The 15,144-nt window shown below is 37.9% G+C and overlaps 1 protein-coding gene across 1 annotated transcript; it reads right to left on the reverse strand.

The window, feature by feature from the left end:
* Positions 1-4,139: 4,139 nt before the first annotated feature.
* Positions 4,140-5,063, reverse strand: LOC123784328 (olfactory receptor 5AC1-like). The gene has a single exon (XM_045785658.1). The coding sequence runs from the start codon at positions 5,061-5,063 to the stop codon at positions 4,140-4,142; it is 924 nt and encodes a 307-aa protein (XP_045641614.1).
* Between the last annotated feature and the right edge of the window lie 10,081 nt (positions 5,064-15,144).

Below are 15,144 nucleotides of genomic sequence, written 5' to 3' on the forward strand. Positions count from 1 at the left end.
ATGAGCTGATTGTTGGAAGATTCATATGACTTCACTTGCTAATTTCACAGGATTTCCCACACTGGCTTTGGTTCTGCCTGACAAGCTTCAGGTTCTCTTTCAGACTTGTCTAGAGACTCTGGTCCTGCCCTCCCACATCTGGTCTTCACAAATATGTCCCAGGCTGCCTCTTTGAATGGAGCTAACACTGTTGGAATTGGGCTGTTCTCATGAACAAGTGACTCTCAAAAATTCAGTGTCCAAGAAGGGGATTTGATTGGTTGTGCCTTGTCTTGCTATGTCCCATTCTTTCTTGTCATGAGGTCATGTCCTCAGCCTGGAGATGACCTAGGTCTTTAATTCTAGTCAATGATTTGTTGAGCAATCCATGGAATAGGTATAGCAATATCCACTACATCCTACATGGCAGAAAAGAAATTAATTTAAATCTTTTTTGTCTTTGTGTCTGAGATGGTATGTGAAATATGGGGGTGGGGAGATAGCATGTGAGATGTTGGAAGTGGAAAGAAGGTCCCTAAGACCTTCTGTCTTACTAATATCCTCACACTCTAATGGACTGTTCATTTTTTCAGCTTTTGCAGCCAAAGTCAAGGCCTGTTGGAACTTGTGTTCTGGTCTCTTAAATGGAAGAGGGCTTGGCTGTCCTGAAAGGCTTTCTGCCTCTCCCAGATCTCTTTGGTGTGGTAACCCCTTAGGGACTCCATTTTACCCTCTATCTACATGCCGCAGCCCATCCCCTACAGTCACTTTTCTGGAGTGAGTCTCTCAGCCACTCTCAGACACTGTGGGAATTTCCAGGTGTTGGCCACACAATGCAGTAATGGGAAGCAGCCTCCAGAGCTAAACATCAAGGCTCTCCTGCCTGCACACTCTGCAGGACCAAGTTCATTTTGATGTAGCCAGATATGGAAGGAACACAGTCAGAAATAATTTTTTTCCGGTGCCTGAAATGGGAATCTAGGCAGAAGTTGTTTTCTTCTAAGGCTACCTATGATAGACAAAATAATGGCCATTGATGCCATGAACCTGAAAATATATTAGGTTGCATGGAAAAGGAGAATGAAGATTGTAGATAGAATTACAGTTGCTTATCAGCTGACCTTAAAATAGATTATCCTGGATCATCTAGAAAGGTCTAATGCAACACAAAGGTCCTTAAAGTGGAAGAGGGAGGCGGAAGAATCAGGGTCTAAGGAAACTGTGACTACAAAAGGCAGAGAAGCAACCTGGCTGGCTTCGAAGGTGCAAGAAAGGGCCCACAAGCCAAAGGATGAAGGCAACTTTTTGAAGTTGGAAAAGGGGAGGAAACAAAGTCTCGCCCAAAGCTTCTCACCCTGCTAACACTTTGACTCTAGTCCAATGAGATTCATGACAGACTTCTGCACTACAGAACAATACAATAAATGTGTATTTCTTAAAGCCACTGTTCAAGGGTGTTTGTTAACAGCAATAGAAAACACACTACCTCATCCTATCAATTTACCTTGCTGTCTTCCAAATCCCAGTCCTCCAGAGGGGGAAATTAAAACCTACACGTCTGATTCTTCCTCTCTGTCTCCCTCATAACCTCCTAGGGCCACAAGAGGTGCCCTTGTCCCCTTTTAGGACATGTCCTCCTTGTAACAGAGTAGCAAGTTTAAGACCCTCTAGTCACAGACAGAAAAAACAAACAAACAAACAAAAAACACCCAAGAAGATGTGAGTTCACCAAATTTGGTATATCTCTGGTGAAAGGAAGGAAATAAATAAATTTAGAAAGTCTCCTCTTAAAGAATCTCTAAAAAGTCAAGTACTAGCTTTTCCCAACTTTAATACCATGAAAACAACCATAAATGGGACATTTACTTATTTATTTTAAAGACTTTATTTATGTATTTTTCAGAGAGAGAGAGCACGCTTATGTGAGAGAGAGAGAGGGCAGGGGGAGCTGCTGGCAGAGGGAGAGAGAAAAGCAGACTCCCCGCTGAGCAAGAAATCCTATGTGGGACTTGATCCCAAGAGCCTGGGGTCACGACCTGAGCCAAAGCAGATGCTTAACTGACTGAGCCGCCCAGGTGTTCCTAAAATGGGATATTTAAATTACATGGTTTAATATTGGCCAAAAATTTATCGCCACGGACTGTGGAACTTCCTGTGGCTGTTTTTGCAGGGCAACTGTCAAGATGACATCCTGCCATATATCAGCCTGTGAGGACAATGGCATAGAGAATGTAACGATCTGCTACTGGATTGCACCCCACCTTAGTAGCAGTGCTGTTAGAAAAACCAGAGAAGATGAAGAACATCTATATATTGACAGATAGCAATTATACACAGCCAGTACCTAAAACAGTCTGTATGTCACATATGGGGGAAAAGAGAAAGTTCGCCACTGGCCTGGAGTGTAGAGAGGTGGTAACAGAAAGCTAACTGAGACTTGGCACCCAAGGAGAACAACATGGTTCGAATGAGCCCACACAGCAGAAGCAGGGCTCAGATGCAACGAGAGGAGCAGGGTCTGAGGAAACTGAGCCCCAAACACACAGTGCTGAAGCCAGTCAGCCCCGCCATGCGCTTTATTGTTCAATGACTCAACAAATGATGGGCCAGGGGTTAGAGGGATGTGTCATGTATGTGGGGATATCTTTTCATATTTTTCACTACAACAGTCACAAGTCCATATGGAATAGTCAGAAAGCCAGACAGAAAACATAGATAACTTATGTAAGGAAAAAAAATTGATTTAAGTTACATAGTTATGAGATGATCAAGCATACCTGAGATTCAGGTAGTTGTCAATTCCAGGGGGGAAAGGTATTCAACTGGTATATTTGTGCTGGAAACTAGGTGCCTGCTGAGCTTATTCAATAAATTAAAAAGCACAAATTTTTAAAGAGCTCAGAACCATTCATTATATTGCAGGAAAAGTAATTAAGTATTTAATTGCTAAAGTGTTGTATCAATGAATACAATGCAAATATATGTTAATTGACAAAATTACTTATTACCTATAAATTACCTATAAATCTCCTAGATTTATTTGTATTAAATGCCTCACGAGGAATATATGTTGTCATATTTAGGCTAACAGTATTACTTTCACATATATAGTGTTTGCATCATTATAAACATCTATCAAAGATATTATATCTACAAAATCCTGAAAATTATTTGCTGCAACATGGACGGGACTGGAGGAGATAATGCTAAGCGAAATAAGTCAAGCAGAGAAAGACAATTATCATATGGTTTCACTCATTTATGGAACATAAGAAATAGGAAGATCGGTAGGAGAAGAAAGGGAAGAAGAAAGGGGGGTAAACAGAAGGGGGAATGAACCATGAGAGATTATGGACTCTGGGAAACAAACCGAGGGCTTCAGAGGGGAGGGGAGTGGGGGAATGGGATAGGCTGGTGATGGGTATTAAGGAGGGCACGTATTGCATGGTGCACTGGGTGTTATACGCAAGTAATGAATCATCGAACTTTACATCAAAAACCGGGAATGTACTGTATGGTGACTAACACAATATAATAATAATAAAAAAAGAATTATCTAGGAGGGCATTAGTAGTTTTTAAACTGGGGATATATACAGGCTAATTCTTCCTATAAAAGATTATAAGTTCAGGGGTACCTGGGTGGCTCAGTGGGTTGAGTGTCCAACTCTTGATCTTGGCTCAGGCCATGATCTCAGGGTCATGGGATCGAGCCCTGCACTGAGCTCCATGCTCAGTGGGGAGTCTGCTCGAGAGTCTTTCTCTCCTTCTGCCTCTGCCTGTCCCTCCACTTGTGTTCTCTCCCTCCCTCAAAAAAAAAAAAAGAATATAAGTTCAAAAAGATTTAAAATGTGTGTATCTGGAAACACAAAAGCTCATTCAAGTTACAAAGATACAGTAATTTGGAGATTTCTGTTTCACTTTTATCCTTGAGGATAGATTCAAAACAACAGAAGGTAAGTGGAGCCCATCCTTACCATGCTCACTAAATATTTTGATGACCACAAGAACTTAGGATGAAAACAAGTCTATCTACTCTAAACCTCTTCTTCATTCACCTAACAAGTACATATTAAGGTCCTACTATGTGCAAAACCAGGGACACATGTTTTATTTGAAGAGTAAAATCTACGGAATAACGAAAACTTTCCTGAGAAATATTTATTTCTTTATCATTTTTCTCAGTGCACCTAAAACTTCCTTGTTTCTTAGGCTGTAAATAAAGGGGTTGAGCAGGGGGATGATAATCGTGTAAAACAGTGAGTACATTTTATCCTGATATTGATCTGGGCCAGACCCAGGGCGCACATACATGAAGAAGAGAGTGCCATAGAACAAGGAAACAGAGAGCAGGTGGGCGCTGCACGTGGAGAAGGCTTTGCTCCTGCCCTTTTCATACTTCTTTTTCAGGATGGCAAAGAGGACACGGGTATAAGATACTATGATGGTCATAAATGTAAAAGCTTGTATAAAAGCAGCAAAAATAAAAACCACCAATGCATTAATAGATGGGTCAGTGCAAGAAATTATATACAGTAGCAAAATTTCACAGTAGAAATGGTGTATCATATTGGACCTGCAGAAGGTTAATCTGAATAATAATCCTACATGAATTGTGGGATGCAGAAAACCAATCACATAAGACAAACTTATCAACCAAGCACAGAGCCTGTTGGACATCACCACTGGATAAAGCAAGGGGTTGCATATGGCTACGTAGCGGTCATAGGCCATCACTACCAGGAGAAAACACTCTGTGGTGGCACTGGAACCAAAAAAATAATATTGGGCCATGCATTCAAAGAGGGATATCATTTGACTTTTGTCTAAGATGTTGACAAGCATCCTGGGAATCACAGAGGACGAGGAACAAGCATCTGCAAAGGCCAAACTGCCAAGGAGTAAGTACATGGGGGTGTGAAGATGGGGGTCTTTCCGGATGAGAAAAATCAGTCCGAGGTTGCCCACCATGGTGGTGAGGTAGATGACCAAGAACACCAGGAACAGGGGGACCTGCAGGCCTGGACGATCTGTAAGGCCGGTGAGAACAAACTCAGTCACCTGCGTCTTGTTTGCCTCCATCATATGCACTCGGGCTGATCACTGCCATGAGAGAAGAGGTAAAGGAAAAAAACAATCAAGGGTCAGGAAAACTGGTATTATGTGGCAATGTCATATTCCTCTATTTCAGATGGCCCTTACTCAACAAATACTAAAGTTTAGAGTTTCTCTCTTTTAAAACACACTAATAATGTTAAATATATTATAAGTAATTTCAAGAAGTAAAACTTGGTTAAAAAGACGTGTGTGTGTGTGTGTGTGTGTGTGTGTGTGTGTGTGTTGTATAATTACTTGAAGGGTGATAGAGACACTGGTTCAGGTTCAAGGGTATTTTCACCTTTTCTCGGAAACTCTTTCATATCTTTTCTACTGAACAAAAACTGGACTATAACTTTGGTATTGATTATACATATCATTCTCTCCCTCTAATACATTACTGTGTAGAATAATATAATAATAATAATAATAATTAATAATAAGTTAAAATCCCATTTCACCTATTTTCTGTCCATTACCATTACGTTATTTGATTCTATAGTCATCAGAATCTCCTCAAATTCCTAACAGATCCTTTTGGTTATACATTCTTCAAAGCCATTCCAAATTTCTAATAGAATCTTTAATTTTCCCAATAAATTGTCATATATGAATTCATTCAGATAACAAGTATTTATCTAGTGACTCCTGCATTAAAGCACTATCATTCTTAGCTCCGTCACAAACAGATCTTCTAATTCTGGTGTTACACTTGAGACGCTAAAATAACCACTCTTTCAAGACTAGAGAAGAAACAAAAACACTAGCCAGCTTATTTGCACATTTGGAATGGATCTGAGAACTCCCATCAAACATGCCAATGGAGACAATTATCATGCAGTTAACCAAGAATGTTTTTAACATTTTAGAGGCTCATAATTCTTTTTTTTAGAGGCTCATAATTCTAAAATGATTAAAAGGATTTTTCTTTTCCTGCCCTTTTTGAGATTGCAAGTGGGACTATCAAAGTCAGGGTGAAAGAAACGTTACAAATGGCACCACAGTTGAAAAAAATAACCAGTGTTTTGAAAAGGTGGATTCAATTTAAATAGTAAAAAAAAAATTATAAATTCTGTTTAAAAGGCAAATCAAATGAGAAAAGATGAATCACAGTAACAGGCAATGACTAACATAAAGACAGTCAAGGCAGATAAGAGCCCCAAACGACAAATGGATCCACGAGTTTTATAAGCCTGGGACGCAAGTGAGAAGGCTAGGTCCTGTGGAGACCCGAGAGAAAAAACCTCAGCCCTCATCATCACAATGTCATCAATGACAAATTATGCACAAGTCTGAACATAAAATATGTCTTATGTATTCCAATCTCTCTCTTAGTATCTAAAGCGGGGTCTACCCATTTACAAACAGCTGATTAAGTATATAACCATTCAAGGGACTATTTACCAGTCTTGGATTCACAGCTCTCAGGCTTTTACGACAAGACCACCCAAGTGGGTGTCATTCCAACACAGATGTTTACTTCTACACCAATTCTGCATAGATGTAGCTGAAGATTCCCTCCCTAAGTCTGTGTTAGCCTGAAATATCTCAAAGCTCCCACTTGGTAATTTCTGAGTTACCAAGAATAACAATATTTGTGAAAAATTCAATCCTGATGAAAATAATCTTTGAACACTAAAAATATATAGAATTGAGATATTTTCTATAAAAAGGCACCTGGAGTTTTTCCCCTTTAAAAGAGAGGCTATTTTGAGGAGCCCAGTTCTTTCTCTCCACTGGAAAAAGCGAAAATTTGGGATTGATTTTAGACATGAAGAAACATCAGCAGAGAGGCTGGTCACAGTGGCAGTAATCATCTAGTAAGCACGCTGCTGTCAAGTCACTGCAAGTACCAGATTATCCTTATTTCACACTCTTCCGAGAATCTGACAGTAAGGTGTGGCTCTCAGCAGATGTGGTGAATTCTTTTCTGCGAATTTCCAGAAAAGTACTACCTAAACAAGAGCCACATGGAAGGAGAAAACATAGACTCTCTTCAAAAGTCCCATAACTCTTTAATTCTTAACTAGTGGAAAATTTCCCTGCTTCTGTGAGGTTTCCATAACAAAGTGAAAGCCAGAGTGAATTTTACTTTTAAAGACACAAATTATTAAATAGATTGACTCTATAATCCATTGTCCTGGCAAAGAAAATGTTAACAGGCATGTAACAAATTTTCAAAAGCTTGAGTCTCAATTCCGCCTCTAAATTACTAAGTGATGGGTCTAAACCACTTTATGGCCTCATTTTAAGGTTCTCTTCTGTAGAGCACTGGATTTTCTGAGGTGCATTTCTGCCCACGGTCTGCGAGACTATAACTAGTCTTTGCTATTCAGTAGGTAGCCTAGCATGGTGGTGAAGCACACAGACGGTATAGTAGCATGAGTTCAAATCTTCATTCTACAAATATATAGCCTTCTATCCACAAGGAGTTAAAGGAGTCAAACATGATTTTTATTTAGCTGTTCAGTTAAGATTCCTTTCTGTTCCATTTGATAGATAAATCATCTCAAAAATTTTTTCAGATATTTTGACAGCTCATGAGAAACTCTTGGTACTAAAGTGATATGTTCTATCATTTTTGGTGGAAAGAATAATGACAATAAAATAAAGCACTGTATTCTCACCCAATCCTTATAAGAAGATGCAGAGATGTCATAAGATACAAATTTTCATGAAGAACTCTTAAGATACAAGAACAAAAATGTCAAAGACAACTATTTGTCTCGTGTTAGTTTTCTTTGAAAAATGCTGTATGGAAAGAAAGATATTTATTTCTTCTCATCTTCAATTCTGTTTGCAAAGAGAATATTGAAATTCCCGCAATGCCACCAAAAGATTCCCTGTAGAATGAAATTAACCTACTGGGCATTAGAGACTAGTCAACAAATCATTTTTAGCCACTCATTTCTAACTGTTATTTTTATAGCTTGTTTCTTCTGCAAACAAAGCAGATTAACTGGAGGAAGAAATGAAAATGTAGAAAAGCACAAAGAAACCAAGTTGTTGTAATCTCACTAATTACTGATAAAGAGAGTTAACTTTTTGGTGTATATTTCTCCTATCATTTACCAATGCATGTAGTTAATATTTATGTATATATACATAAATAATTTATAGATACATAACTTTATATAAACATTTTTAATAAAATAATGGCTCTGGTATACATAATTTTTCATAAACTATTGTTAACTCAATGATATAACATTTACAGTCTTCTATATCATTAGAGTTGACTCTTGAACAACGTGAGGGTTAGGGGCACTGACCACCCACACAGTTGAAAACCTGTGTATAACTTTCGACTCCTCAAAAATGTAACTACTGTAATAGCTTGCTGTTGACTGTAAGCCTTACCAATAACACACTCAGTTAATTAATACATGTTTTTATATTACATGTATTATATACCATATTCTTACAATAAAATAAGCTAAGAAAAAAGAAAATATTAATAAAATTATGAGAAAATACATTTATAGTACTGTATCGTATATGTTGATATTGCAAGTCGACATCCTGTGTTTACAAAATGAATCGTCTGTCAGTACCTATATCAACACTGTCTTATGAAACAAAACACTATAGATGTTATATGTTGACTAACACTAAACATCAAAAATGAAAAAATGTGAAAAAGTAATTCATATTTATTTGCAAGAATACAATTCATGTACTGATACAAAGAAGTAGCAATATGATTGCTTTATGGTAGCTTATATAACTAATATGACTGCCTCATGGTAGCCTAGCCTCTGCACTAATGAATGGTTACTAATTTTTTATGGCATACCATATTATAGCCATATTCATAATATAGTATTGGAAACATTGTTTCATTTTTTTAAAAAAAAACACTTACCTGTGAGGACAGGCTGAGAAGCAGTTTCTCCAATTATGAGAAAGAGACATACTATACAATAATGTAATTCTTTGAAAGCAAAGTTGTAAAACTAACAAGTTATTAATTTTATATTAAATATCACTCACCTGATGCCTGCATAAGGCTAGGCTGTCCACTTCCATACCGGACTTGCACACAATGTGCTACAGGATGAATTCATAGGCGATGATGATGATGACGATGACGGAAAAATGTCTCACACAATTCTTGCTGTCCTGTTATTAAGGTTTTCACACAAAGACACTTATGAAACGGGTTTTTTGACTGTCTGGCATGATGATTATTTACTCTCCATGCAGCAGAGGCAGATCGTCACACAGGTGTTCGTCCTTGTCTTCATGTTGAGTACGCGGAGGAAAAAGACGAAGAGGGGGGTTAGTCCTGCTGTCCCAGGGTCACAGAGGCAGAAGCAACGGAGGAAGTGGAGGAGGTGGCAGGAGAGTCAGGCCCACTCAGTGTAAATTTACGATACTACTTTGTGATTACGTTCTCACTTTTTTGCTTTTTCATTCCTCTAAAAATGTTTCTACCCAGTACCAATCCTTCTTCTACCAGTTGCTTTATTTTCAATGCCCATATCATGGAAGGGTGCAGACCATTAAAGTCAAAAGCAGTCTTGAATAATCCGAACCCTTCTGCCAGATGGTCTAGTGCTAATTTGTTTTCTAGCACTGCTTCTTCCATGTTTTCTTCCTTATCATCTGGCACAGGTTCAGAAGCACTCATCCCCATCAAGTTGTCTTCTATTAATTCCTCTGGTATGGTGTCTATTAGCTCTTGAATTTCTCCAAGATCCATATCTTGAGACCCTTCATCCACCTTTTTCTTGTTTGTTTGTTTTTTTTTTTCCGTATACACAATCTCTTTAATGAATTCCTTGACTGGCTCCGTCATAAATCCTGTTGTGCACAACATCTGAACACAGTTTTGGGCTTGATGGCTTTCATGGCTTTTTCTAGCACAATAATGGCATCTTCAGTGGTATAATTGTTCCAGACTTTCATGATATTTTCTCTATTGGGGTTCTCTTCCAAACTGTTGACAATCCTTTCCATAGATTACTGTGTGTAATGAGCCTTAGAGGTTTTTACGAATCCCTGGTCTAGAGGCTGAACTAGAAGCATTGTGTTTGGGGGCAAATAGATACTTCAGTGTCTTTGGTGTTGAGCTCATGGGGTTCTGGGTGGCTGGGGACATTGTCCATATCAAAAGAACTTTAAATGCAATCCCTTACTGGCAAGGTACTTTCTGCTTTCAGGAACAAAGCCAGGATGGAACCATTTCAGAAAAACTCTTTTCATTGTCTAGGCTTTCTCATATAACCAAAAGACTGGAAGCTCGTGTTTCTCTTTCCCTTCAAGGGTCAGGAGTTAGCAGCTTTATAGATAAGGGCCATCCTAATCATAAACCCAACTGCACTTGCACAAAACAGTAGATTGGCCCATCCCTTTTTGCCTTAAATCATAGTGCTCACGCTCTTCCTTACTAACGGATATCCTTTGTGGCATTTTCTTTCCAGAATGGGACACTTTCGTCTGCATTAAAAACCTGTTCAGGCAGATATCTTTTCTCCTCGATGATTTTTTAATGGCATCTGGGAACTCATCTGCTGCCTTTTAGTTGGCAGAGCTGCTTCTCCTGTTATCTTGACATCTTTTAAGCCAAACCCTCTTTCTAAAATTATCAAACCATCTTTTGCTGGCATTAAATTCTTCAACTTTAGATCCCTCACCTTCCTTTTGCTTTAAGTTGTCTATGACTTTGCTTTTTCTTGAGTCAAATTAGAGCTTATAGGTAAGCCTTTCTTATAGAAATTCTGCACCCACATAACAGCTGCATTTTTAATATGAGACAAAAAGGTATTTTGCAAAAAATGCAAGGTTTTTGTGCCTGCTGGCATTGCTGCAGTGATGGCTTCAAGAATTCTCTTTTTGGGAGACGCCTGGGTGGCTCAGTCGTTTGAACAACCGATTTCAGCTCAGGTCATGATCTCAGGGCCATGAGATCAAACCCCATGTCCGTCTCTGTGCTGGGTATGGAGCCTGCTTAGGATTCTGTCTCTCCCTCTGCCCCTCCCCAGTTGCACTCTTTCCCTCTCTCTCAAAAAAATAAAATAAAAATAAATAAATAATTTTTCCCCCTGACCTTGGTCCTTACACAGCTTTAAATGGTGGGCAACCACAGCCACAGACCTCAATCTACCACACGTATTAAGCAATTCAACCTTTTCTTGTAATGTCATGACTCTTCTCTGCCTCTTGGGGGCACTAACAGCATCACTAGTTACTTCATACAAGTCCCATAGTTTATTCAAGGTACATGAGAACCATGAGATCAGTTTGTACTGCGATATGCAATTTATTAGAGAAACCAATTGCTCACATAGAGATTAGCACGGTATGTCGTTTTAAGCAGGTACTCAACACTTGAGCTCACCGGGATAGCAAGAGAAGGTGACAAATGACTACAGTGGTGCAGCACGTACTACAGTTAATTTTACGCAGTTAGGACGTAATGCTGCTTTCTCGCAACTGCCATGGTGCCGTGGACAGTCTCTAAGTGTTGGTTTGGATACACTTCAACTTTTTATAATAGATTTTTATATATTTTATGGTAGTAAGTGATAAAATAGACTAGTATCATGTATATTTTATGCATTCATGGCATACCTAACTTTTTCTTAACTTTTTTGATATTTCCAGACTATGAAGTTCATCTGAGAGTTTTTTCAAATTGTCACAGATCTACAAAAAATATTTCTTGGAAAAAAATATATGTACATACACACGTATACATATACATGTATGCATATACATGTATACGTGTGTATCTATATGGATATGATGAAACTTGGCAAGAACTATGCCTGACCTATACATATTTGGTAGAAATGAAAAACTACTGAGGGGTATAAAAATGTGTTTAATGTGTGAAAATTCATCGTTTTATCTAAGCAGAAAGACTTGATCTAGTAAAGGTATTAAGTTTTCTAAATTAATTTATAAATTTGATGCAATATTAAACAAAATCATAGGGAGATAGTTGAACTAGAAAATAAATTCATCTGAAAGAGCAAATAGATATTTTTAATGCCCAAAGAATTCTTCTAAAAGAATAAAGAGGGGAGATGTCCCATGCCAGGTTTGCAATATATCATAAAGTTAGCTGTAATAACCGAAACTATGCTTGACGTTACCAAGGTTCACTATGGGTACAGATTCACTAAAATTTTACTATTTACTTCTATATGTAGGGAAGAAGAGTAGCAACATTGATTAAAAGCATAGACTTTGGAAAGAGACAGACTTTGGTTCATCGGGCTTTACCTCTATGACTTTGATCAATAACTTCAACTCTCTAAGCTTTGAAGACCTCATTTGCAAAATGACGTTAATAATGTGCACTTACAAGGTTGTTGCAAGAATCAGATGAAAGGGTGAATGTCAAGCCCTTAGCACTGTACTTGACAGATAGGAAAGGCTTGTTGAATGATAAGTTTAACTATTTGTGATAGTTATTTTAATTATGCAGAAGTAAAGCAGTTAAACTCTTTTGTTAGAGAATGGTTTGGGGGTGAGCAAATTGAGATGTGTCATCATAGTGCCAATTTATAACAATGGCAGTTTAACTTTGTACATAAAATACTTTTACAGTTAGCTCAAGTCATCTGCAGGTTGGCACACAAACCAGGAAGTAGTGTGATTTATGTTGAGACACAACTTCTAGAAGAAAGAAACTATAGGTATACCACATTTTAAAGAGAAACACTTGTTTTAATGAAAATTACAGATACATTTCATAATTAAACATTTCACACTGCATCATGAACAAAGGACATAACACTTGGCTATCAGATAAAATGAATACTATTCTTCCGATACCATCAAATAACAAGTCTATATTCAAATTTCTCCAATTGTTACCAATTTTTTACAGCATTGCATTTGTTTGTTCTATCAAGATTCTTTTAATCCAAAACAGTGTCATTTCTTTCCCCTATCTTTACTTTTTTGTTGATGCCATCAATCATAATGGTTTTCTTGTTTTTCCCCCTAACGAAATGACATGGAGGGAGTGAGCCAGTTGTTCAATTGTCTTGTGAAATTTCCCACATTCAGGATTTGTCTAGCTGCCTTGTTTGACTTGTTCTCCTACTCTTTGAACTTTTCCATTCCCAGTGGAATTTATATCTAAAGGCTTGATTAAACATTTTGGCAAGAATTCTTTATAAATGATGCTATGAATTTTATACTGCATAACATCAGGAAGTGCAGGGAGCCTGTTGGTCTCACTATTGGTGGGGTTCAGTGTGATTCCTGGGTTAAGGTATCAATAGTCACATCTCTCCACTATAAAGTTTATCTGTTTTACCTTACATCTGGCAAGTAACTCATGATATGATAGTTTCCCACCTTGCAGCTATCCAGGTCCCCATCCAGTTTTTAGCTAAGGTTTTTAGCATCCTTTAATGATTCTTGCCAGAACCAATCATATTATTAGGGATTTTTAAATGGTAATTTTGAAATTCTGTCATTTGTTCTACATTTTTTTTAACTGGAATACTTCAATAACACAACTACAAAAAAAGGGGGGGGGAATAGGACAAAATGTTTTGACATTTATCATGAAAAAATTTATAGAAATGTTTAAACATTAGTTTTATTTGACCTTGCCAGAAGTTCACAGTTTCAGAAGCCCACCTTCTCTCTTGGAGGCAAATTGTTGGTGATTTTAAAAGGCTTACCTTGAATAGCTTAGTAATTCAATCCAAAAATACATTTAAGTGTCTGGCACAGTAGACCCTGGTCAGGAGTTTTCTTTGAAAGGACAAAAATGAGTCAATAAAAATGCAAGTTGCTGCAGGTTCTGTCTAGTCACTGTTTCCTGTTTCTCACACTTTGTACGAAATGGACTTCTCTCTCTTGTGAGTGATCAAACTATTTTTTGCCAGAAATCATCCATTTGTGGCAATGTTGCTTTTTGAAACCTTCCTCCCAAAGAGGGATTTTACAGACACTTGCTTTTTAAGGTCTCCTAAGACTAATTTTTTAATGAACATATTTTTAAAAAATATAATAGTCATTATTATAACTTCTTTTTTACTTTACTTTCAACAAAAACATATTCATATAAACTTTCTTAATTTCTCAACAGTATTGGAGCACCTGCTATTTCTCACATTACCTTACATAATGGAAAGAATTCTGATGCAGTCACACTGGCCACCTGTGACAATGCAGTTTGTAACAGTGTTTCTTGTCTTGGCTTAGCCTCTTATTGGTTATATAACTTTAGAAAAGTTGGACCTTAACTTCCTCATAAAAACAAAACCTGTATTTGTATAGTGATTTATGCTATGTAATGTACCTTCACATATACTGTCTCACCCAATCAGCTAAATAGGGACCCAAGTGCATATTATTATCTCCATTATCTAAATGAAGAAATTGAGGCGCTGTGCATTTAAATACCATCAAACACTCGTTGTTTTTTTCTCTGTATGACCCAGCAGATTTAACGAAGTCTCTTGTGGTCACTTTAACTTCATCTAAGACTCAGGAATAAAAGAACAGATCTTCTGATTTGACACACTCTGCTTTTCCATTACTCCAGGCTGCCTTACTTGTAAATGAAAGAAATGCCACCTCCCTTCCATTTTCCCAAAGTGACTGAAAGGATCAATTAAGATGATTCAGATGAACACACTCGAAGAGTCTAGAAGTAATATTTAAATATGAGGCACTGTCTTAGTCCTTTCAGGCTGCCATAAAACAGATCACAAACTGGCCGGCTTATAAACAACAGAAATTTATTTCTCACAGTTCCGGAGGCTCAAGTCCAAGGTCAAGGTGTCAGCATTGTCGCATTGTGATGACGGTCCTAGTTCCGATTCATATTCAGTGCCTTTTCACTGTGTCCTCACGCAGAGGAAGAGGCTGGGTTCTCTCCGGAGCCCCTTTTATAAGGCACTGACCCCATCATGAGGCTCCCCCGCATGACCTCAGCAACTTCCATAGGCCCTGCCTTTTCATATCATCATCCCTGGGGATTGGTATTTTAAAATATGAATTTGGGGAGGACACAAATATTCAGACGAGAGCAGGTAGGCTTTCCTATTAAGAAATCAAAATTCAAAGTCTAAAGCGATCATCATATATGTTT

The sequence above is a fragment of the Ursus americanus genome, chromosome 4 (genome assembly GCF_024610735.1).
Source record: "Ursus americanus isolate L20-20 chromosome 4, mUrsAme1.1.p, whole genome shotgun sequence".
In the NCBI taxonomy this organism is placed as follows: domain Eukaryota; kingdom Metazoa; phylum Chordata; class Mammalia; order Carnivora; family Ursidae; genus Ursus; species Ursus americanus.